This window comes from Pristiophorus japonicus, chromosome 6 (genome assembly GCF_044704955.1).
Source record: "Pristiophorus japonicus isolate sPriJap1 chromosome 6, sPriJap1.hap1, whole genome shotgun sequence".
NCBI lineage: Eukaryota > Metazoa > Chordata > Chondrichthyes > Pristiophoridae > Pristiophorus > Pristiophorus japonicus.
This window is the reverse complement of record NC_091982.1, coordinates 264,056,774-264,083,535: the sequence shown is the minus strand read 5'-3', so window position 1 is coordinate 264,083,535 and position 26,762 is coordinate 264,056,774. Positions and strand designations below refer to the sequence as shown.

General features: G+C 46.6%; 1 protein-coding gene across 1 annotated transcript in view; it reads left to right on the top strand.

The window, feature by feature from the left end:
• Positions 1–26,762, top strand: part of vwa5b2 (von Willebrand factor A domain containing 5B2) — a 133,470-nt gene that overhangs the window by 71,642 nt on the left and 35,066 nt on the right. The window contains exons 8-11 of the mRNA XM_070882511.1: positions 2,635–2,745; positions 4,041–4,243; positions 11,725–11,839; positions 21,559–21,744. Coding sequence (XP_070738612.1) covers positions 2,635–2,745; positions 4,041–4,243; positions 11,725–11,839; positions 21,559–21,744 — 615 coding nt within the window. The remainder of the gene's footprint in view (positions 1–2,634; positions 2,746–4,040; positions 4,244–11,724; positions 11,840–21,558; positions 21,745–26,762) is intronic.

Sequence of the window (26,762 nt, the reverse complement as noted above, 5' to 3'; positions counted from 1 at the left end):
AATTCTTATGTTCTTATGTTCACCACTCTCTGGGTGAAGAAGTTTCTCCTCATCTCGGTCCTAAATGGCTTATCCCTTATCCTTAGACTGTGACCCCTGGTTCTGGACTTCCCCAACATTGGGAACATTCTTCCTGTATCTAACCTTCTAAACCCATCAGAATTTTAAATGTTTCTATGAGATCCCCTCTCATTCTTCTGAACTCCAGTGAATACAAGCCCAGTTGATCCAGTCTTTCTTGATATATCAGTCCCGCCATCCCGGGAATCAGTCTGGTGAACCTTCGCTGCACTCCCTCAATAACAAGAATGTCCTTTCTCAAGTTAGGAGACCAAAACTGTACACAATACTCCAGGTGTGGCCTCACCAAGGCCCTGTACAACTGTAGCAACACCTCCCTGCCCCTGTACTCAAATCCCCTTGCTATGAAGGCCAACATGCCATTTGCTTTCTTCACCACCTGCTGTACCTGCATGCCAACCTTCAATGACTGATGTACCATGACACCCAGGTCTCGTTGCACCTCCCCTTTTCCTAATCTGTCACCATTCAGATAATAGTCTGTCTCTCTGTTTTTACCACCAAAGTGGATAACCTCACATTTATCCACATTATACTTCATCTGCCACGCATTTGCCCACTCGCCTAACCTATCCAAGTCACTCTGCAGCCTCATAGCATCCTCCTCGCAGCTCACACTGCCACCCAACTTAGTGTCATCCGCAAATTTGGAGATACTACATTTAATCCCCTCGTCTAAATCATTAATGTACAATGTAAACAGCTGGGGCCCCAGCACAGAACCTTGCGGTACCCCATTAGTCACTGCCTGCCATTCTGAAAAGTCCCCATTTACTCCTACTCTTTGCTTCCTGTCTGACAACCAGTTCTCAATCCATGTCAGCACACTACCCCCAATCCCATGTGCTTTAACTTTGCACATTAATCTCTTGTGTGGGACCTTGTCGAAAGCCTTCTGAAAGTCCAAATACACCACATCACCTGGTTCTCATATATGAGAAGATTGTGAGGGCAATGCCACACGATTGGATGGAAGAAATAAATACGCAAATCTCCAAAGGAGGTATAATGCGTCCCGCTTTTCCAAGCTTTCTGCTGGAGAAAGGGGAGGAGTTGGTCCAAGTTGACAACTTGTAATACTCGAGATTTCTATTAGATATTTAGAGAATGGAGATTTAAGACACCTGCTGGTCAGGAGTTTTGGCAGAATATATACCCACAACTGAAGTTCAACAGGATTTGGAAAGGAGTGTGGGCGAATTTTAAATGTCCAGAGTGGATTGAACTGGATTTCAAGATAGCTCATAACCGGATTTTTACTATGATAGTCTTCTGTAAGATTGGGCGAGTAGAGATGGTAACTTGCCCAGTGTGTGGGTCACGGGATGAGACTCTGTCCCATTTGCTGGTGTTATGTCCGCAGTTAAAGCATTTTAAGTACCATGTTCGACAGTTGTGTGAAGTTTTCTTGTTGGGTGGGGACTGAAGAGCAAAAATGGGAATCCCGTAGGACTCAATTTTGAGATGGGGATTGCAGGAGAGTCTGCCCGAGTCTAGTGGAGCGGCAATTAATTTAATGTTCAGTTTGGCTCGATTTGTGATTGTGCAAAGAAGGAATGCTCTGTTTTTTAAGGTGAGGAGAATAAACCTTAAAGAGTATTTTAAATATAAACTAAAAGATCATTATAAGACTCTGTGGATGTTTTATTCAGAAAAAAATTTAAAGATAGTATTTTATGATCAATTTGTAAAGTACATTCAATTATTATATGTTACAGGAGACAAATTAAACTTCAGGTTTTGATGTTAATCATAATCATAGGCAGTCCCTCGTATCGAGGATAACTTGCTTCCACGCCAAAAAGGGATGAGTTCACAGGTGTTTCAATGAAGGACCTAATATTCCAGATCCCGAACTACATCGTGAAGGGTGGAAGATGCCCGTGCGTGGATTTATTTTACCGTGTGGTGGCTGTTGCACACCAGTGTTGGAGGAATGGTTGTGCAGAGGGGCGGACTGGATTTGTATGATACAATGGAATGATCATGGTGTTGTACATGTTCTTAATGTTCAATAAATATATATATTTTTTTAAAGTTGGTAGCACCCTTGCCTCTGAGTCAGAAGGTTATAGGTGCAAGTCTCACTCCAGAGACTTGAACACAAAATCTTGGCTGACACTCCAGTGCAGTACTGAGGGAGTGCTGCACTGTCGGAGGTGCTGTCTTTGGATGAGATGTTAAACCGAGGCCCCGTCTACTCTCTCAAGTGAATGTAAAAGATCTCATGGCATTATTTTGAAGAAGAGATTATCCCTGGTGTCCTGGCCAATATTTATCCCTCAATCAACATCACTATAACAGATTATCTGGTCATTGCTGTTTGTGGGAGCTTGCTGTGTGCAAATTGGCTGCTGTGTTTCCTACATTACAACAGTGACTACAATTCAAAAAGTATTTGGCTGTCTGGTGGTTGTGAAAGGTGCTATATAAATGCCAGACTTTCTTTCATTACATAGAGCTTGTCCTCTAGATGTACAATATGTATAAAAGTGGTTATTTCGAATGCCTGGTTTCAATCCTGCAGCTTTATATTTTATTCTTTATTTCTAGGAAGCCATGGTAGTTACTATTAAAAGTTTACCACCTGGAACATTACTGAACATAATTGGTTTTGGCTCGAATGTGAGGACTCTCTTCTCTTCCAGTCGAACGTGTAGCGATGTAAGTTCTCCCTGCTGCAGGAATTACCAGAGGGGAGTATAGAAGGGATACTAGTACCTTTAATTTCAATTATTTCTTTTAAACTTTTGATTAAAAGAATTACTTGCTTCCTCAGTTGCTTTTTTTAATCTTAAGTTGACAGAGTGTGTATTTGGAACCATATTTTCTTACCTGAGCTGTTGGATATATATATTGCAAAAATTCTCTTCCCTGCTGAATGCTGATAGCCTCATATTTGTCTCTATGTGGAGATGAGCATAATCTCCCACATATGTCAGTGAGCCTTCTCCCTACCTCTCATTTTTTTGATAAATGTGGAAATTAAATGATTGAAAATACATTTGGGCTCATGGTCGACCTACAGCTGGATAATAATGGTCTGCTTACATCAGGACTTCTTTATTTGCAAGCTGAAAAATTGACAACAATGTGATGTCGCAATTCATAAAATCTATAAATTAACAATCCTGTAATAAAATTACAGAACCATACAGCTTTAAGATACGCAATTTCTAAAACTAGCCATTCCAACGACAGTAGAAATAAAAGATAACGGGTATAAGCTGCTGACTGACCCCATATATTTCCAGAATTTTCTATTTTCTTAATAGCCATTAATTACAGAGAATAATTAGCATTCATTAAAAGAGTAATTTCACCCTCTGAATATTACCCAGTGACAAATTTCAATACCTTATCACATACTGGAAAACAGCTGGATTAAAGTCACAGCTTATCTTGGCAAGTGGTGAAACCACATGGCCACATATCTCAAAATTCACCTTAATATGCTTAAAAAGGACATTTTGCTACTTTTTCCTTGGCCCATAATTGAAAATAAAATCCAACTCCTTTAAGCGTTTACAGTTTAAGTTAGAATAGCAAAACATTTAAGATTTCTAAAAATGTCTCTTTTCAAATACTATTTTTGAAACATTTTGTCCAGTTACATGAGAGGGTGAGATGCAGTCTGCGTGTCCCATCTTTCCACAATAGCTTGACAATGGCCAGCAAAAAGCAGTCACAATTTCAGATAAGCTGGACAATGCCTGTTTACCATCTTCCCTTTCTTGGCAGAATGCTTGATTGTCTTTTGATGCCCGACCTGAATCTTTGAGACTAATCCAACTGAGGTCACCAAGTAAGCCTCAACAAGCAGTACCCATGACATTTTGACTTATTATTAAACGTCCAAGCATTTGAAGTTATGAGGTCACATGTTTATAAAATGCCATCTCTATAAGCTTGTCTGCTTTTCCTAAAATCTCAGGTGAACAATTTTTGCTTATTTAAAGGATACCTTATCTCTGGCCTGTGAGTATGTTCAGAGGATGAGAGCTGACATGGGTGGCACTAATATTCTTGGTGCTTTATCCTGGATTTTCAAACAACCAGTGCAACGTGGGTATCCTCGGCAACTCTTTATTTTGACTGATGCTTCAGTGAGCCATGCTGGGAAAATTATAGAGCTGGTACGAAAAAATGCAAGTTCTGCCAGGTACTTTTGTTATATTTCTTTTGTATCTCGGTTACATTGGATGAAATATTAAGCTCCTTTGTGCTAGCAATTGATCCCAACCCTTATCTCAAAAGAGAGTTACAGTCCATCTCTGTTTAATTCTTTCCTCAAAATAAAACGGGGAAGGTGGCTCAACCGTGGCTAACAAGGGAAATTAAGGATAGTGTTAAATCCAAGGAAGAGGCATATAAATTGTCCAGAAAAAGCAGCAAACCCGAGGACTGGGAGAAATTTAGAATTCAGCAGAGGAGGACAAAGGGTTTAATTAGGAGGGGGAAAATAGAGTACGACAAGAAGCTTGCCGGGAACATAAAAACTGACTGCAAAAGCTTCTATAGATATGTGAAGAGAGAAAGATTAATGAAGACAAACGTAGGTCCCTTGCAGTCGGATTCAGGTGAATTTATAATGGGGAACAAAGAAATGGCAGACCAATTGAACAAATACTTTGGTTCTGTCTTCACGAAGGAAGACACAAATAACCTTCAGGAAGTACGAGGGGACTGAGGGTCTAGTGAGAAGGAGGAACTGAGGGAAATCCTTATTAGGCGGGAAATTGTGTTAGGGAAATTGAAGGGATTGAAGGCTGATAAATCCCCGGGGCCTGATAGTCTGCATCCCAGAGTACTTAAGGAAGTGGCCCTAGAAATAGTGGATGCTTGGTGATCATTTTCCAACAGTCTATCTGATAGGTCCTTACTACACAGTATAAATGCACACGAGGCCCATGCTTGAGAGAAGGTCAGTCTGTGACCTATCCTTTATTCCTTAGCATTCAAGTGATGAAGGTGGGTGGAGCTTCCCCTTTTGTACCTGAAGGCCCAGGTTAGGAGTGTCTCCCACCTAGTGGTCATTGTTCTCACAGTGTACAACTTAGGTCAGATTATACATGGGTTACAATGCTGGTTGAATACATGACACTATCGACTCGGGATCAGTTCCTATGGACTGGAGGGTAGCTAATGTAACACCACTTTTTAAAAAGGGAGGGAGAGAGAAAGCGGGTAATTATAGACCGGTCAGCCTGACATCAGTAGTGGGGAAAATATTGGAATCAATTATTAAGGATGAAATAGTAGCGCATTTGGAAAGCAGTGACAGGATCGGTCCAAGTCAGCATGGACTTATGAAGGGGAAATCATGCTTGACAAACCTTCTGGAATTTTTTGAGGATGTAACTAGCAGAGTGGACAATTGGAGAACCAGTTGATGTGGTATATTTGGACTTTCAAAATGCTTTTGACAAGGTTCCACACAAGAGATTGGTGTGCAAAATCAAAGCACATGGTATTGGGGGTAATATACTGATGTGGATAGAGAACTGGTTGGCAGACAGGAAGCAGAGAGTCGGGATAAACGGGTCCTTTTCAGAATGGCAGGCAGTGACTAGTGGAGTACCGCAGGGCTCAGTGCTGGGACCCCAGCTCTTTACAATATACATCAATGATTTGGATGAAGGAATTGAGTGTAATATCTCCAAGTTTGCAGATGACACTAAACTGGATGGCGGTGTGAGCTGTGAGGGGGATGCTAAGAGGCTGCAGGGTGACTTAGACAGGTTAGGTGAGTGGGCAAATGTATGGCAGATGCAGTATTATGTGGATAAATGTGAGGTTATCCACTTTGGGGGCAAAAACGCGAAGACAGAATATTATCTGAATGGTGGCAGATTAGGAAAAGGGGAGGTGCAACGAGACCTGGGTGTCATGGTTCATCAGTCATTGAAAGTTGGCAAACAGGTACAGCAGGCGGTAAAGAAGGCAAATGGTATGTTGGCCTTCATAGCTAGGGGATTTGAGTATAGGAGCAGGGAGGTCTTACTGCAGTTGCACAGGGCCTTGGTGAGGCCTCACCTGGAATAGTGTGTTCAGTTTTGGTCTCCTAATCTGAGGAAGCGAAGGTTCACCAGACTGATTCCAGGGATGGCTGGACTGACATATGAGGAGAGACTGGATCGACTGGGCCTTTATACATTGGAGTTTAGAAGGATGAGAGGGGATCTCATAGAAACATACAAGATTCTGAAGGGACTGGACAGGTTAGATGCGGGTAGATTGTTCCCGATGTTGGTGAAGTCCAGAACCAGGGGACACAGTCTTAGGATAAGGGGTAGGCCATTTAGGACTGAGATGAGGAGAAACTTCTCACTCAGAGAGTTGTTAACCTGTGGAATTCCCTGTCACAGACAGTTGTTGATGCCAGTTCATTGGATATATTCAAGAGGGAGTTAGATATGGCCCTTACGGCTAAGGGATCAAGGGGTATGGAGAGAAAGCAGGAAAGGGGTACTGAGGGAATGATCAGCATGATCTTTCCGAATCATGGTGCAGGCTCGAAGGGCCGAATGGCCTACTCCTGCACCTATTTTCTATGTTTCTATGTTTCTGTTGTGTCAGCCAGTGCCTCAATTGGTAGCATTCTTGTCTCTGAGGCAGTAGGTTGTGGGTTCAAGTCCCACTCCAGTGATTCGAGCAGAAAAATCTAGGCTCACACTCCAGTGTAGTGCTGAGGGACTGCTGCACTGTCGGAGGTGCTGTCTTTTGATGAGCCGTTAAGCTGAGTCCCTGTCTACTCTCTCAGGAGGATGTAAATGATGCCATGCACTATTTTGATAGAAGAGCAGAGGAGTTAGCCCTGGTGTCCTGACCAATATTTATCCCTCAATCAACATCACTAAAACAGATTATCTAGTCATTATCACATTGCTGTTTGTGGGAGCTTGCTGTGCATGAATTGGCTGCCACGTTTCCTACATTACCACAGTGACCGCACTTCAAAAAGTACTTCATTGGCTGTAATGCGCTTTTGGGACGTCATGAATGACGCTATATAAATGCAAGTCTTTCTTTCTATTATTCACTTCTTGAATATATTTGCACATAATATAACATCCTGTGTAGGGAAGACAGTTAAAAATAATGTGTTAATGTTTTGTTTATCCTCTAAACTCTGAAGAGTTCCATAGCAGGAAGAAGGGAGAAATAATACAACTGGGCTACAGTCTATGGGCCAAAGTTGCATCTTCCAATAAGGCCTCTGGCCACCTGAATGCGGCAGGCCACAGGATGGCGCGGAATGGCCACCGATCTCCATGGAGGGGCTGCCATTTTGGAAATTGCCCGACCTCAGGTTTGGAGCAGTATCCAGGACCGCTCCGCCCATTTTCCTGCCGTTGCACGCACGCGCCGACCCCTTACCGACTGGCAGGAACCCTAGAGAAATTGCCCCTTTTCAAAATTTCCCCGCGGGAGCAGCCTCACTGCAGGTCGGTGCCCCCAACGGTTTTTGCTGTCGGTACACTCTCTGTGCCACCATGACGACGTGACTGCCTTTAAAAGGGAGGGCGCACTGGTACGGCCGCCATGTTAATTTTTTTTGTCAGCCGACTATCAGGTCGGCCCGACAATTCTGGCTGAGGGTTCGGCCGGGCCACCAACAGGCAGCCTGGCATCCCCTCATGGGTGCCAGGCCGTTGGCCCAGCCGAAACCCTCCCTGGTGGTCCACTGTAAGCCACTAAAGTGGCTGCAGAGTACAGAGCAACCCTTCCCTCTCACTGAAAGGGAGAGATGTAGTAACGCGCCAGCGCGATGACGTCATCAACGTGACACTGATGACTAACAGCCTTGGATACACCGTCTCGCCCGCACTTTGACCTTGCTAATGACGGCCACTCCCCGCGATAAGGCCACGTCCGCTCGCTCGGAAAAAAATCCCGAACTGCTGAATTTATGCCGACCTAATGCATGGGGCGGCCAGAACACGTCGAAACCAGGAGGTGCGCCTCGTTTCCGGCGGTGGCCAATTTCTATTTTAATTCTTTTTCATAAAACTGAAGAGTTTAAGATCTTAGGGGCTGAAATTGCCCCGTTTTTGTGCCCCGTTTAGCGCCTCAGGCGGAATTGCCCCTGAAATTTTGGTGGAAATTTGCCGGTAGTGCCGTGTCCAGCGGTTATCGCCCTGGGCCGGCACACAACAGGTAATGACGGTCATCAGCGTGAGCGCTGACCCCTTTGCTTCCCATTGGGGTAATTGGTCCGCGGGCCACGAGGCTGGAGCGGGCCAATGACAGTGCCAGCTTCGCGGGTCGCTGACACCTGCCCAGGGAGTCCCTTAAAGGGGAGGTCGTGCGCGCCTCAAGCCGCCATTTTATTTTGAAGCTGACTCTTCGGTTGGCCCGACAATGGTGGCCCTCGCCTTGCCTGGGCCGCCATCATGCAGCCCGGCACTCCCTTTTGAGCACTATGCTGCTAGCCTGGTTGAACACGTCACTCGTGGCCCAGTGGCAGCCACCAAAGGGCCTGCTGAGTGCACAGCGGCCCTCCCCTTTAACTGAAGGGGAGGGATGTTGTCGTGCATTAGCACTATGTGGAGCTTCCGTGTAGTGTTGACCTCTTCAATGCGACGCTGAGTTCAGCACCTCACTGATACCCCGGGAGTGCCCCTCGAATGAGCCGGAGCGCCTGAGATAGCTCGCCGCCTCGTTTAAGGGGCACAAAGCCAAATTGTATGCCAGGGGCCCCATCAACCATCTTAAACATTCACTCCCTCCACCATTGGCACAACCGGTCTGCATTGTGTACCCGCAACAAGATGCATTCGTTAGCACCTCCCAAACCCACGGCCTCTACAACCTAGAAGGACAAGGGCAGCAGGCGCATGGGAACACCATCACCTGCAAGTTCCCCTCCAATTTACATACCATCTTGACTTGGAAATATATCGATGTTCCTTCATCATTGCTGGGTTAAAATCCTGGAACTCCCTCCCTGACAGCACCATGGGAGCACCTTCACCACAAGGACTGCAGCGGTTTAAGAAGGCGGCTCACCACCACCTTCTCAAGGGCAACTAGGCATGGGCAATAAATGCCAGCCTTGCCAGCGACGCCACATCCCAGCAACAAATTTTTTTTAAAAGCACCCTTAACATAATAAAACATCCTACGGCACATCACAGGAGCATTATCGAACAAAACCTTACACCGAGCCACATAAAGAGATATTAGGGCAGATGAGACATAGATGTTAAGAAGTGTCTTAAAGGAGGAAAGAGAGGCGGAGAGGTTGAGGGAGGGAATTCCAGAGTTTAGGGCTGAGGCAGCTGAAGGCACGGCCACCAACGTTGGAGCGATTAAAATGGATGCTCAAGAGGCCAGAATTGGAGAAACATAGATATCTCGGAGGGTTGTGGGGCTGGAAGTATTACAGAGATTGGGAGGGGCTAGGCCATGGAGGGATTTGAACACAAGGATGAGAATTTTAAAATCGAGTCAGTGAGCACAGGGGTGATGGATTTGTCCAATGTCACTTGAACACTGTAACTTGTAGGAAATGTGAAACAGTAGGATTAATAATAGGAAGCTTGTGCATGTAAACATTAATAGCAAATTGCTGTCCATAATTGTATCACCACATTTAAAGGAAAAAACGGCACGGATTGAAAAAGTGACTGATTAACAAAAGCAAACAGTTTTGGAGTTGAGGTGCTACAAACCTTTGCTTCAGAATCACCAAGTATTCATTTAAAATCCAAACATTTGTACTGTGTGTCGGTGAATTATTTTACTCCAGTTTGCCTGCCCTTAACACTGATCCAAGCTCTTCAATTTGGTTCATAAATGCTTATAGTTAGTCTTTAGTACTAGAGACAGAAAATGCTGGAAATCTCAGCGGGTCAGGCAGCATCTGTGGAGAGAAACAGAGTCAACATTTCGGGTCTGTGACACTTCATCAGAACTGGAAAAGTTCAAAATGTAACAGATTCTTCAGAAAGTGCAGGGACACTGAAAGGGGGGAGGGGAGGAAAGATCAAAAGAGAAGGTCTGTGATAGGGTGGAAGGCAGAAGAGATTAGAGAGACAAAGGGACGATGGGCCAAATTGAAATGGTAATAGCATAAGTTAGGAAACAAAAGATGAGTCTGATGAAAGGCAGAATAATTAACCAGCTGCCCTGGGAAACAGAGAAAAAAATAAAAGTAAAAGGGGGGGGGGGGGGGGCGGAGTTTGTAAAAAAAAAGAGGAAAGGGAACAAAATATGAGCAGAGGTTATGTCTCAAATTGTTGAACTCGATGTTGAGTCCGGAGGCTGTAAAGTGCCTAAACGAAAGATGAGGTGCTGTTCCTGGAGCTTGCGTTGAGCTTCATTGGAACAGTGCAGGAGGCTGAGGATGGAGAGATCAGAGTGGGAATTAAAGTGACAGGTAACCGGAAGCTCGGGGTCATGCTTATGGACTGAATGAAGGTGTTCTGCACAGAGGTCATCCAATCTGCGTTTGGTCTCCCCAGTGTAGAGGAGACCACATCGGGAGCAGTGAATACAGTACACTACATTGAAAGAAGTACAAGTAAATCGCTGTTTCACCTGGAAGGTGTGTTTGGGGCCCTGGATAATGGGAATGGAGGAGGTAAAGGGGTAGATGTTGCATCTCCTGCGCTTGCATGGGAAGGTGCCGTGGGGAGGGGAGGGGTTGCTGGGGGTGACTGCAGAATGGACCAGGGGGTCGCGGAGGGAGCAGTCCCTTCGGAATGCTGAGAGGGGAGGGGAGGGGAAGATGTGATTGGTGGTGGGATCACGCTGGAGGTGGCGGAAATGGAGGAGGATGATCCGTTGAACGTGGAGGCTGGTGGGGTGAAAGGTGAGGTCAAGGGGAACCCTGTCCTGGTGCTGGGAGGGAGGGGAAGGGGTGAGAGCAGGTGTGGAAATAGAATGGACACGGTCGAGGGCCATGTTAACCACGGCGGAGGGGAATCCTCACCTGAGGAAAAAGGAAGACATATCAGACGCACTAGTGTGAAAGGTGGCATCGTCAGAACAGTTTCGACGGAGATGGAGAAACTGGGAGAATGGAATGGAGTCCTTACAGGATGTGGGGTGGGAGGAAGTGTGTCCAGGGAGCTGTGGGAGTCAGGCTTATAGTGAATGTTTGTCAATAGTCTATCCCCAGAAATGGAGACAGAGAAGCTGAGGAAGGGAAGAGAAGAGTTGGAGATGGACCAAGTGAAGGTGAGAGAAGGGTGGACATTGGATGCAAAGTGAATGAAATTTTCTAGTTCAGGGAACGAGCAGGAAACAGGTCTTTAGTACTATTGCTTCACAATGCTCCTTTCATTATTTAGTTATCAGTAAGAAAAGCGTTGGGAAGGTCAACAAGAGCTCACCAAATGCCTTTAGCTGTGAACCAAGCAAAAACATGCTACGAGAGAAATGTATTAAGTTGGTGTCCAACAGTCATCCATCTGGCTGCTGGTTCCAAGGAAAATGTTATTAGCTTAATTGGCCCCATAATTCTAATTGATGCAGTGTTCAGGGTCAATAGAATTACATATTCAGACATTAAGTAAACCGTTCATCTGGCTCATGATTAATATTGCTATCTAGCTTCATTATAATAGTTTCAAAGATAAGGTATAGAAAAGGATATATTTGTATTGCCACAACTTTAACATAACATTCCATTAGGTGTTTCAGTTATGGTCTGGGTCCTAATGCCTGCAATCGGTTGCTGCGTGGGGTTGCAAAGGTCACGGGAGGAACATTTGAATTTTTCAATGAAGGTGAACGACTACAACCAAAGGTAGGTGGTTGATAATCTTAAATAATGTGCACACATGGAATAATTTTGACTTTGGGCAATAATGTAAAAGGGGTGATATTGGATCAGCCGCCTGGTATACATCTCTCATGATTTTCATTATATCATCTTGATTTGCAATCATGTTGCCTTGTCTTCATTTTTGAGTTGTAAACTGTGTCACAATAACTGGGACTAATCTTTTGAAAACCAGTGTCACTGGTTCTATTCACCTCTTTAACTGTTTCTTCTAATTTGACATGCCTTGTGTTGCCCAAGTAATAAGTGCAGCGCAATAAGCTTCTACGTATCTAGGTTGCTGCAATTGAATTTAAATTAAAAATAAAATATCAAACAGGTGATTTTTATATTGTTATAGATCTGATTTCATGATACTTGAAATTTCACAGAACTATTATAACCGAATAAAGAGTTACTCTACAGTGGCCTCCTCACAGATTAGGGCTGCAGTTGGCTGAGAATTATGCTTTGTTGGTGCCCCCTTTCTTGCTAGTTCAGATTAAATAGTGTAATACCCGTCCATACAGAAGTTTGGTGTAACTTTATCACCAATTTGGAATATTCTCATTGTAGTTAATGTGGACAGGATGGCACTGCTTGGCCCCTAGCTGATAAGAACATAAGAATATAAGAAATAGGAGCAGGAGTAGGCTATACGGCCCCTTGAGCCTGTTCTGCCATTTAATACGATCATGGCTGATCCGATTATGGAATCAGTTTCACTTCCCTGCCCGCTCTCCATAACCCCTTATTCCCTTATCATTTAAGAAACTGTCTATTTCTGTCTTAAATTTATTCAATGTCTCAGCTTCCACAGCTCTCTGAGACAGTGAATTCCACAGATTTACAACCCTCTGAGAGAAGAAATTTCACCTCATCTGTTTTAAATGGGCAGCCCCTTATTCTAAGATCGTGCCCCCTAGTTCTAGTCTCCCCCATCAGTGGAAACATCCTCTCTGCATCCACCTTGTCAAGCCCCCTCATAATCTTATACGTTTCGATAAGATCACCTCTCATTCTTCTGAATTCCAATGAGTAGAGGCCCAACCTACTCAACCTTTCCTCATAAGTCAACCCTCTCACCTCTGGAATCAACCTAGTGAACCTTCTCTGAACTGCCTCCAAAGCAAGTATATCCTTTTGTAAATATGGAAACCAAAACTGCACGCAGTACTCCAGGTGTGGCCTCACCAATACCCTGTATAACTGCAGCAAGACTTCCCTGCTTTTATACTCCATCCCCTTTGCAATAAAAGCCAAGATACTGTTATATATGCAATAAAGGTTCAAACTGAGTAACATAGAAACATAGAAAATAGGTGCAGGAGCAGGCCATTCAGCCCTTCTAGCCTGCACCGCCATTCAATGAGTTCATGGCTGAACATGAAACTTCAGTACCCCCTTCCTGCTTTCTCGCCATAACCCTTGATCCCCCGAGTAGTAAGGACTTCATCTAACTCCCTTTTGAATATATTTAGTGAATTGGCCTCAACTACTTTCTGTGGTAGAGAATTCCACAGGTTCACCACTCTCTGGGTGAAGAAGTTTCTCCTCATCTCGGTCCTAAATGGCTTACCCCTTATCCTCAGACTGTGACCCCTGGTTCTGGACTTCCCCAACATTGGGAACATTCTTTCTGCATCTAACCTGTCTAAACCCGTCAGAATTTTAAACGTTTCTATGAGGTCCCCTCTCATTCTTCTGAACTCCAGTGAATACAAGCCCAGTTGATCCAATCTTTCTTGATAGGTCAGTCCCGCCATCCCGGGAATCAGTCTGGTGAACCTTCGCTGCACTCCCTCAATAGCAAGAATGTCCTTCCTCAAGTTAGGAGACCAAAACTGTACACAATACTCCAGGTGTGGCCTCACCAAGGCCCTGTACAACTGTAGCAACACCTCCCTGCCCCTGTATTCAAATCCCCTCGCTATGAAGGCCAACATGCCATTTGCTTTCTTAACCACCTGCTGTACCTGCATGCTAACCTTCAATGACTGATGTACCATGACACCCAGGTCTCGTTGCACCTTCCCTTTTCCTAATCTGTCACCATTCAGATAATAGTCTGTCTCTCTGTTTTTACCACCAAAGTGGATAACCTCACATTTATCCACATTATACTTCATCTGCCATGCATTTGCCCACTCACCTAACCTATCCAAGTCACTCTGCAGCCTAATAGCATCCTCCTCGCAGCTCACACTGCCACCCAACTTAGTATCATCCGCAAATTTGGAGATACTGCATTTAATCCCCTCGTCTAAATCATTAATGTACAATGTAAACAGCTGGGGCCCCAGCACAGAACCTTGCGGCACTCCACTAGTCACTGCCTGCCATTCTGAAAAGTACCCGTTTACTCCTACTCTTTGCTTCCTGTCTGACAACCAGTTCTCAATCCACGTCAGCACACTACCCCCAATCCCATGTGCTTTAACTTTGCACATTAATCTCTTGTGTGGGACCTTGTCGAAAGCCTTCTGAAAGTCCAAATATACCACATCAACTGGTTCTCCTTTGTCCACTTTACTGGAAACATCCTCAAAAAATTCCAGAAGATTTGTCAAGCATGATTTCCCTTTCACAAATCCATGCTGACTTGGACCTATCATGTCACCATTTTCCAGATGCACTGCTATGACATCCTTAATAATTGATTCCATCATTTTACCCACTACTGAGGTCAGGCTGACCGGTCTATAATTCCCTGTTTTCTCTCTCCCTCCTTTTTTAAAAAGTGGGGTTACATTGGCTACCCTCCACTCCATAGGAACTGATCCAGAGTCAATGGAATGTTGGAAAATGACTGTCAATGCATCCGCTATTTCCAAGGCCACCTCCTTAAGTACTCTAGGATGCAGTCCATCAGGCCCTGGGGATTTATCGGCCTTCAATCCCATCAATTTCCCCAACACAATTTCCCGACTAATAAAGATTTCCCTCAGTTCCCCCTCCTTACTAGACCCTCTGACCCCTTTTATATCCGGAAGGTTGTTTGTATCCTCCTTAGTGAATACCGAACCTAAGTACTTGTTCAATTGGTCTGCCATTTCTTTGTTCCCCGTTATGACTTCCCCTGATTCTGACTGCAGGGGACCTGCATTTGTCTTCACCAACCTTTTTCTCTTTACATACCTATAGAAACTTTTGCAATCCGCCTTAATGTTCCCTGAAAGCTTCTTCTCGTACTCCATTTTCCCTGCCCTAATCAAACCCTTTGTCCTCCTCTGCTGAGTTCTAAATTTCTCCCAGTCCCCAGGTTCGCTGCTATTTCTGGCCAATTTGTATGCCACTTCCTTGGCTTTAATACTATCCCTGATTTCCCTTGATAGCCACGGTTGAGCCACCTTCCCTTTTTTATTTTTACGCCAGACAGGAATGTACAATTGTTGTAATTCATCCATGCGGTCTCTAAATGTCTGCCATTGCCCATCCACAGTCAACCCCCTAAGTATCATTCGCCAATCTATCCGAGCCAATTCACGCCTCATACCTTCAAAGTTACCCTTCTTTAAGTTCTGGACCATGGTCTCTGAAATTACTGTTTCATTCTCCATCCTAATGCAGAATTCCACCATATTATGGTCACTCTTCCCCAAGGGGCCTCGCACAATGAGATTGCTAATTAATCCTCTCTCATTACACAACACCCAGTCTAAGATGGCCTCCCCCCTAGTTGGTTCCTCAACATATTGGTCTAGAAAACCATCCCTTATGCACTCCAGGAAATCCTCCTCCACCGTATTGCTTCCAGTTTGGCTAGCCCAATCTATGTGCATATTAAAGTCACCCATTATAACTGCTACACCTTTATTGCATGCACCCCTAATTTCCTGTTTGATGCCCTCCCCAACATCCCTATTACTGTTTGGAGGTCTGTACACAACTCCTACTAACGTTTTTTGCCCTTTGGTGTTCTGCAGCTCTACCCATATAGATTCCACATCATCCAAGCTAATGTCTTTCCTAACTATTGCATTAATCTCCTCTTTAACCAGCAATGCTACCCCACCTCCTTTTCCTTTTATTCTATCCTTCCTGAATGTTGAATACCCCTGAATGTTGAGTTCCCAGCCCTGATCATCCTGGAGCCACGTCTCCGTAATCCCAATCACATCATATTTGTTAACATCTATTTGCACAATTAATTCATCCACCTTATTGCGGATACTCCTTGCATTAAGACACAAAGCCTTCAGGCTTGTTTTATTAACACCCTTTGTCCTTTTAGAATTTTGCTGTACAGTGGCCCTTTTTGTTCTTTGCCTTGGGTTTCTCTGCCCTCCACTTTTCCTCATCTCCTTTCTGTCTTTTGCTTTTGTCTCCTTTTTGTTTCCCTCTGTCTCCCTGCATTGGTTCCCATCCCCCTGCCATATTAGTTTAAATCCTCCCCAACAGCACTAGCAAACACTCCCCCTAGGACATTGGTTCCGGTCCTGCCCAGGTGCAGACCGTCCGGTTTGTACTGGTCCCACCTCCCCCAGAACCGGTCCCAATGCCCCAGGAATTTGAATCCCTCCCTGCTGCACCACTGCTCAAGCCACGTATTCATCTGCGCTATCCTGCGATTCCTACTCTGACTATCACGTGGCACTGGTAGCAATCCCGAGATTACTACTTTTGAGGTCCTACTTTTTAATTTAGCTCCTAGCTCCTTAAATTTGTTTCGTCGGACCTCATCCCTTTTTTTACCTATGTCGTTGGTACCAATGTGCACCACGACAACTGGCTGTTCTCCCTCCCATTTCAGAATGTCCTGCACCCGCTCCGAGACATCCTTGACCCTTGCACCAGGGAGGCAACATACCATCCTGGAGTCTCGGTTGCGGCCGCAGAAACGCCTATCTATTCCCCTCACAATTGAATCCCCTATCACTATCGCTCTCCCACTCTTTTTCTTGCCCTCCTGTGCAGCAGAGCCAGCCACGGTGCCATGAACTTGGCTGCTGCTGCCCTCCCCTGATGAGTCATTCCCCTCAACAGTACCCAAAGCGGTGTATCTGTTTTGCAGGGGGATGACTGCAGGGGACCCCTGCACTACCTTCCTTGCACTACTCTTCCTGCTGGTCTTCCATTCCCTATCTGGCTGTGGACCCTTTCCCTGCGGTAAGACCAACTCACTACACGTGATACTCACGTCATTCTCAGCATCGTGGATGCTCCAGAGTAAATCCACCCTCAGCTCCAACTCCGCAACGCGGTCTGTCAGGAGCTGGAGGCGGATACACTTCCCGCACACGTAGTCGTCAGGGACACCGGAAGCGTCCCTGAGTTCCCACATGGTACAGGAGGAGCATAACACCCGACCGAGCTCTCCTGCCATGTCTTAACCCTTAGATACACTTAAACTGGTAATAACAATGTTAAAAGTTACTGACCAATATAAGAAGAAAAAGAAAAACTACTCACCAATCACCAGCCAATCACTTACCCCCTAGGCTGTGACGTCACCTTTGTATCTTTGCCTTCTCCCTGTAGCTGCACCGGCACGCCTCTCGCTGACCCCGGACTCGTGCTGCTCCGAGCTCCCGCCTCCTCGACTGACTGCTCGAACTGCTCGACTCCCGCTGACCTTTATAGGCCTCTCGCCGACCCCGGACTCGCGCTGCTCCGAGCTCCCGCCTCCTCGACTGACTGCTCGAACTGCTCGACTCCCGTTGGCCTTTATAGGCCTCTCGCCGACCCCGGACTCGCGCTGCTCCGAGCTCCCGCCTCCTCGACTGATTAACTAAGCAAGGTACAAACTTGGCTCTGCTTTATTTAGGCCCAAAGTGCCTGACTCACAAAATGGCTGGCCTTTTATACCCGAGCAGCACCGTGTGCGTACTGCTCAGTGGCCTCCAACAATGACACCATCTGATGGCTACAAACATACATGACAATACCCTCCTCTGAGATCTTATCACAGCCTTTCACAGGTTGAGACGGTTTGGTGTTTTACACTCCTGGGTTGACCGTCTCAGTTCGATTCCGGCCTTGGGTGAGTGTGCGGGGTCTGTTGTGGCTGATGGCTGGATGGCTGACTTGTTGGAGGTGGCAATGGCCATGTCAGGAATTGAAAGTCCATGTTTATTGAACAAGTCCAGGTTCACGGATGACCCTTGAGTCCACTGAAGGCTGCTGGTAGGTTGGTTGGTCGTCGATGGTTTCTTCGTCCGACTGCTCTGACTCGTCTGTGTGCCTCAGCTTTGTTTGATCCGTGTGTTTCCTGCAAGTTTTCCCATTCTTGAGCTTAATAATAAATACTCTGTTGCCCTCCTTGGCCATGACCGTACCAGCGATCCATTTGGGACCCTGACCATAATTCAACACATATACAGGATCATTATCAGAAACACGATCGTGGTACTCTTGTTGACTCTGTCTTCTGTATTCAACATGATTACTTAAATCCGGGTATACAAGAGATAACATAGAAACATAGAAAATAGGTGGAGGAGTAGGCCATTCGGCCCTTCGAGCCTGCACCGCCATTCAATAAGATTATGGCTGATCATTCCCTCAGTACCCCTTTCCTGCTTTCTTTGGAGTCACGGCCAAGATGACCAGTCATCTTGGAACACACCGGTTCTGGGAACGGACTTCAGTAGACTTTCCATATTCCTCTGGAATATTGCTGCAGCCGAGCGAATTCCAAACAGGCACCTGTGGTAAATAAACAGTCCTTTGTGCGTGTTAATGCACGGGAGTCTCTTCAACATCTCGACCAACTCCTGTGTCATATAGGCCGACGTCAAGTCCAGTTTTGTGAACGACTTCCCCCCGGCTAGCGTCGCAAACAAGTCATCAGCCTTCGGTAACGGGTACTGATCCTGCTTCACAATCCTGTTGATCGTAGCCTTGTAGTCTCCACAGATTCTGACTGTGCCATCACTTTTCAGCACAGGAGCAATGGGGCTGGCCCATTCATTAAATTCGACCGGTGATATGATCCCTTCACGCTGGAGTCTGTCCAGTTCGATTTCAACCTTCTCCCTCATCATATACGGCACTGCCTGAGCTTTATGATGGACGGATCTTGCATCTGAGTCCATGTGGATCTGCAGCTTGGCTTCTGTGAAGTTGGCGATACCTGGTTCGAACAGCGAGGGGAACTTGCTCAACACTTGGGCACATGTATCTTCCTCCGATGACAACGCCTTTATGTCATTCCAGTCGCATCTGATTTTCTCCAACCAGCTCCTGCCGAGCAGTGTTGGGCCATTGGCTGGAACAATCCACAGCGGTAACTCGTGAACCGCACCGTAATACGACACATTAATTTGTACACTGCCAATCACCTTTATCAGTTCTTTAGTGTACGTGCGCAGCTTGATGTTAACAGGGCTCAGCCTGGGCCTCACAGTCTTAGTATCCCACAGCTTATTAAATGCCCTCTCATTTATGATCGATTGACTCGCCCCTGTGTCCAGTTCCATCGATACCGGTATCCCGTTAAACTTCACATTAATCAAAATTGGTTTACTCTTGGTTATGAAAGAGAACAGTCCATACACTTCCTCCTCTGGCATCTCGGATTGTGTATCCGGATCCCCGCTAGTCTTACTCTCATCCTCCACGTGGTGTGTTGCAGCACGCTTGCTCATCTGCGGACACTTGTGCTGGAGATATCCCAATCTCAGACAGCCTTTGCAACTATATTGCTTAAATCGGCACTGCTGGTGCCGATGATTTCCCCCACAACGGCAACACGGAGAAGTCGGATACATTCCCACTGGCGGACTTTGGGCAGCCACAGGTTTCGCGAACCCAGCCGGATAGGCCCTGCCATGTGCCGCTCTACCAAACGCCGAATCAATTGTATTTACAGTACTTGCCGAGGTTCAGTTCTTCACCGATATTTGCTTTAGACTCCTGTCCGTCGTCACACATGATTGAGCGATCTAGATGGCCCTTTTTAAATCCAACTCCTCCACCGCCAGAAGTTTGCGCAGGATCACCTCGTGGTTGATACCGATAACAAAGAAGTCCCGCAGCATGTCTGTCAACACCGTCCCGAACTTGCACAGTCTCGCTAGACGTCTCAGGTCAGCAACGAATTACGCCGCGCTCTGGCCCTCCGATCGAACGTGTGTATAAAACCCGTATCTCGAGATGATGATGCCCTCGTCTGGCTTGAGGTGCTCCCGTACCAATGTACACAACTCCTGTACGTTTTCTCTGTTGGATCACTAGGCATGAGTAGATCTTTGAACCGCACACAGTGAGGAACACAGCCCGGCGCTGATCTGCATCGTCGACCCCCTTCATTGTGTTGGCCACGAAGTACTGGTTCAAACGGCTCACAAAGTCCACCCAATCTTCTCCCTCCACAAATCGCTCTAAAAATCCAATCCTGCTCATTTTGCAAACAAAGGTTCTTGTATTCTCGTCGACAAATGTTATGTATGCAATAAAGGTTCAAACTGAGTACTATTTAACTAGCAAGGTATAACCTTGGCTCTGCTTTATTATGGCCCAAAGTGTCTGACTCACAAAATGGCTGGCCTTTTATACCAGAGCAGCACCGTGTGTGTACTGCTCAGTGGCCTCCAACAATGACACCATCTGGTGGCTACAAACAACATGTACATATATGACAAATTCCATTGGCCTTTCTGATCACTTGCTGTACCTGCATACTAACCTTTTGTGTTTCATGCACAAGTACCCCCAGGTCCTCCTGTACTGCAGCACTTTGCAATCTTTCTCCATTTAAATAATAACTTGCTCTTTGATTTTTTTTCTGACAAAGTGCATGACCTCACACTTTCCAACATTGTACTCCATCTGCCAAATTTTTGCCCATTCACTTAGCCTGTCTATGTCCTTTTGCAGATTTTTTTGTGTCCTCCTCACACATTGCTTTTCCTCCCATCTTTGTATCATCAGCAAACTTGGCTACGTTACACTCAGTCCCTTCATCCAAATCGTTAATATAGATTGTAAATAGTTGGGGTCCCAGCACTGATCCCTGCGGCACCCCACTGTTCACAATGTTTTCATAAAGGTGAATTGAATTGAAGATGATGATTCAAAAAATAAAGACATATACACGACATATAAAATAATCCACTCTGTCCTCAGGCAGGATTCCACTTTCCTTTCAGTTCCGCCTTGGCCTTGGATAGTCAGCTGTGCTCATTCAATATCTGTTCAAAGAAAAGGTCGATGTCATTACTTAGAACATAATTTTCTAGCAATATTTGAGAATAAAACTGAAGAAAAGTAAAGCTCACTCAGTCATTCTCTCTTGTAGTTAAACACATAATAGTTAGCAACTTATGGTTCCACAACAACAAAGCTCCACTTTTGGTTCCAGATTATGTTCGCAGCGAAGCAAACCATAATCATGAATTTCTACATTGACTTTTTTGGCTTATTAAAAGAACAGGGTTTCCAGCAGTTACTGGTATTGTGTTCTTCAATGCTACCCTCAGTAAAACACATGCAATATTGGGAAAAGGGAGCAACATGTTAAGGCTCTTACTTAAACCTATCTGTTTTTCTGGGTTTGAATCATGGGGTCTATTGTGCAACAATTGGTTACACACTCAATCCCAACAGGACCAACTCTACATGGAATTAAATCCTAATGTACTTAAGTTGACTGTCTTCTGGTAGACACCGTGGGCCAGGTCACGTGCCCACTGTGTTATCAGTAACGATTATAGATGAGTATATATGTATTTGAATATTAATACTGTACTTTTTTCAATCAGTTAATTAAATCGTTAAAGAAAGCAATTGAGCCAGTTATGAGTGACATCACCATCGAATGGTATCTCCCAGATACTTTAGAAGTTCTCCTTTCTCCCAGTGAAATTGGACCTTTGTACCCAGGGGACCATCTGAATGGCTATGGTGTCATTTATGACCTTTCTGGATTCCAAAGGAAGAAGGATGCTGTAAGTCAAGTCTACATAAAGTCTAAATCTTCTCATAATATTCAGGTCAAGGGGGAGTGGGGCCACCAAGATATGGGAAAGCCACCCAACAACAACAACAACTTGTATTTATATAGCGCCTTTAACGTAGTGAAACGTCCCACGGCGCGTCACAGGAGTATTATGAAATAAACATTTGACACCGAGCTGCATAAGTAGAAATTAGCACAAGTGACCAAAAGCTTGGTCAAAGAGTTAGGTTTTAAGGAACGCTTTGAAGGAGGAAAGAGAGGTAGAGAGGCGGAGAGGTTTAGGGAGGGAGTTCCAGAGCTTGGGGCCCAGGCAACAGAAGGCACGGCCACCAATGGTTGACCGATTATAATCAGGGATGCTCAGGAGGGCAGAATTAGAGGAGCGCAGACATCTCGGGGGGTGGGGGGGGGAGGGGAGGAGATAGGGAGGGGCGAGGCCATGGAGGGATTTGAAAATAAGGATGAGAATTTTGAAATCGACAGGGAAGGAAAGTGATGAGGAAGGGAAATTCAGTTCAGTAGCGGAGTGAGGCTCGAGGCAGGGGAAAGCCAGCTACTGGGTATGGGGGGGACAGGGAACAAATGAAGGGGAAATATAACCAGGGACGGGGGATGGTTGCTGTGAATAGGAAATCCATGCAATCATGGATTTGGAATAATTGCCGGACGCCGATCACGGTGGGTGGTGTAAAATAAGGTGTCTGAGGTGTGGAGAGGAGCTAAAGTTCAGAAAGGACTTTTGGTTGTGCAAAGTGGAGTGGCAGCTATTTGTGAGGCATGCAGGGAGATTGACTTTGGGAGTGGGATTCAGGCAAATTGTCGGTGTCAGGAGCCCTGGATATTGCCATTAACTTTTTGCTTCTGAACAATGTCCTATGTTGGTTACCATTTCAAAAGTCTCTGAAAGGGATGCAAAACATTAAATCCAATCCAAAAGGACTGAATTCAGTTTTTTTTAATGGAACAGAACATCAGGAGTTGGGTGGACAGTAGCATGAGTTAGTCACCACTGTTACCAGTTCATAACCTGGTCTACAGGAAACATTGGGCCCAAGTTTCGAGCCGCGCCTAGAACGGTGCAGTCCCGACCTGGACGCCCATTTTTCGCGCCACAAAGTGCGCCTAAAAAAACCCTCCAGATTCTCCACCTCCCGGCAGGTCCTCTGGCCCTTGGTGCAGCGCAACAGGAGCTGTAGGGGGCGGAGCCAGATTCCTGCGCTGAAAACAGTGCCGGGACCTCTGCACATGCACGCTACAGTGGGCACGCATGTGCAGTAGCTCCAGGCGCCCAAAACTGTGTTGGAGGGGCCCGAAGCACACAGCCCCTAGCCCTGGCCCAATGGCCTCACTGGGGCTGCGTGAATAAGGCTCCTCCCACGGCCAGCTCCTGCTTCCTCCCGACCCGACCCAACCCGACTCGACTCCCACTTCCCGCCCCGCCCGCAGATCGGACCCGAACCGAACCCCCGGACTGGATTTGACCCGCGCTCCCCCACCCGACCTGACCTCCCTCTCCCTCCCCCCCAACCCGAACCGACTTCCCTCCCACCAACCCCCCCGACCCGACCCGCGCTCCCGACACCACCGCCCCTACCCCCCCGGACCGGACCCAACCTGACCTCCCTCCCCCCCCCCCCCCCCGGCCCCGACACAACTGACCCGCACTCCCTCTCTATCCCCCCCCCCCCACATCCGAACCAACCAGACCTCCATCCTCCCCCACCCCCCCCCCGACCCGACCCGTGCTCCCGACTGCCACACCCCCTCCAGGATCGGACCCGACCCGACCCGCGCTCCCGACCCCGGACCCGACCCGACCCAATGCCACCTACCTGTAAATCTGGTGCTGGGGACGGGCCCTGCCCGAAGTCTTGGGCCCGGCCGGACCCGGCCCGTTCAGCCTCCCCCCCTTCTCCTCTCCCCCCCTTCCCCTTCTCCTCTCCCCCCCTTCCCCTTCTCCTCTCCCCCCTTCCCCTTCTCCTCTTCCCCCTTCCCCTTCTCCTTCTCCTCACCCCCCCTTCCCCTTCTCCTCTCCCCCCCTTCCCCTTCTCCTCTTCCCCCCTTCCCCTTCTCCTTCTCCTCTCCCCCCTTTCCCCTTCTCCTCTCCCCCCCTTCTCCTCCTCCCCCCTTCTCCTCCTCTCCTTCCCCTTCTTCTCCTCCCCCCCTCTCCTCCTCCCTCCTTCTCCTCCTCCTCCCCCCCTTCTCTCCCACCCTTCTCTCCCCCTTCTCCCCTTCCCTCCCCCTTCTCCCCCATCACTCCCCCTTCCCTCCCCCTCTGCCTCCCTCCCTTCCCTCCCCCTGCTCCCCCCCTCTCTCCCTCTACCCCCCTCTTCCCCCTCCCCTCGCTGTCAGAAACACAGACACTGACAGACAGAGAGTGAGAGACACACACACAGACAGACAGAGAGATAGAGACACTGACAGAGAAACACTGAGGGGGGTCCCAGCACGCTGTTGGAGGGCTCCCGGTGCTTCAGTCGGTAAGTAGAAAATGTTTTATTTATTGATTTTTAAAAAAAAATTATTTCTTATTAATTTTTTTTGATTGATTTATTGGTTGATTTATTGATGTATTTATCATTTATTATTGATGATGGCTCTTTATTTGTAAAACTGAAGTGTTTAATGTTTGTAAACTTCCCTTTAAACCCCCCCCCCCCATTCCCTACGCCTGATTTGTGACCTACGCCTGATTTTCTAAAGTGTAGACAAGGTTTTTTCGAGCGTACAAAATTCTTCACTTACTCCATTCTAAGTTAGTTTGGAGTAAGTTTTCACTGACGAAACTTTGAAAACAGGCATAAGTGGCCGGACACACCCCCTTTTGAAAAAAAAATTCTGTTCCAAAGTGAAACTGTTCTAACTGACTAGAAGTGGAGCAAACTAAATGGCGAGAATTCCGATTTCTAAGATACTCCGTTCTACACCATTTGCTCCAAAAAATCAGGAGCAACTGAGGCCGAAACTTGGGCCCAATCTGTGTAAGTTAGGCTGTTTGCGATAGTGATCAGGGCTCAGGAATAATGCTCACTCGCAGGTACCTGTTGATAAAATGTTTTTGAGAGGAGGCTGATTTTCTTTTCCATGTTTCAGTCGAAGTGAAAGATTCAAAATGCCAATGGCAACAGGATCAGGGCACGATCGGGAAGAGAGGCTTATGTTGAGCGAATTGGAGAGCAGGGCAGTAATGGAAATAGGGACAACTTGGATTCCAGTTTTTTACCATGAGTAATCAGTCAGAAGAAGACTTCCTCTGAAACATGGGGCTGGATTTTGCGGGGAATCGGCGATTGCGATCAGTGGCGGTTCAGGTGGGAAAGTGTTTTTTTTCCCCAGCGGGTCGGGACTTTGCAGTGAAGCCGTCACCAAGCGCCTTTACCAAATGTCGGGTCTGTCAGCGCTGAGCAGACCCGACACACAGCTGCGGGGGAGACAATTAAAATCATTAGTGGCTTGTTTACAGTCACTTATTAGTGTTTCTGTCCCAGCTTTTTGGATTTGACAGGTCACCCACCGGTTTCCCGCTGTGCCTAGACCTCACCTGTGAAGCTGAGACAGGAGATTAGTAACCATTGAATCAGCTGATGAGTCGACAGCTTCAAATGTCAAGTCAAATCTCCCAGCTGATTGAGAAATGTTCACTTAACCACTTGCTTCTCTAAACTGCATTTCCACTTTAGATTCAGGATGCTGCAAGTCTTTACACATCTCCATCCAGTCTGACCTCACTACCTCTCCCATCTTGGACTGGTCGTTTCTGTCAACTCTGCTTCACCTGCCATCTATTACATCAGCATGGTGCCCTTGAAACTCTTTCACCATTGTCCTCAGAATCCCACCACGATCAGCCCCAAAACCAGCATCACTAGGCACACCAGCAGCACCAGGCTGGAAGCACCAACAACAGCATTCTCTTCAATCAACTGATGCTGCTCAGAGCACAGGGCATCAGCACCTGACCACATTGCTGCCCGGGAGATTAGGGATGACCTCACCATGGACAGATTTACATCACTTGAAGCTCTACACCCTGGCTGCCACATGACGCGTCAGGTTGGCACCACTCCACACCAACACCATAAAGCATCCCTACAATGCCAAAGCCATTCCTTTCACACTCATCCCCATTGCGGTGAGGGGGGTGGGGAGCGGGGGACACCGTTATGTCTCATCATTCACTGCAACTCACTAAGCCACCTCCAAAGGTTCACACAAATCTGTCCAAGAATGCAAAGTGTTGAAAATAAAGGTTTCAATGTTTGACAACAAATTAACAGAAACTTTACTTGAACATTGCATAAAACATCCAAGTGCCCACCCTTGTGTGCTGTTAGTTGGTATGATTGCACTAGGATGAGGGTGAGGGGTGGCTAATGAGATGGAGATGTGATAATGTAGATAGAGAGAGAGAGAGAGGAATGGGTGGAGGTGCAAGTTGGTGTGAGTAAGGATATGCAGGAGTAGGGTAGGTAAGGCAGAGTGATAGGGATGTGATGAGAGGCACAGCAGGATGAGATGAGATTTGTACTAACGTTTCATGATCTACTGAGATCATTGAAACATTTGCGGCACTGCACCAGAGTCCTCATTACCATATCCCTGCTTGTGCCCTTCTCTGTAATGTGCAACCATGGGAAGAGAAGATGACCTCCCTGCATACTGTGACTCCCGCCCTAAGCATATGAAGGGTGTCATGGAAGAACCTGGGTGCAACCCTCGATCTCTGTACAGTGCTTGTCAGTGTTTGCAGCACCTCAATGCTGTAGAACACTGACAACACAGTGTCGAAAGAGAGTTGGCCATGATTCCTTTAAGGAAATTGGCTGATGACGTCACCAGACCTGCTTTCTCTAATTGACCGGGAAACGCGCTGGGTGGGGCTTAACAAGCCCAATCAAAGGAAATTAATTTCAGAGGCTGGCATGGAGACAGCAGTGAGGTCAGGACCCGCCACTGACGTCACCTGCCAGAGCCGAGGTTAGTAAAATTGTGGCTTACATGTTACAG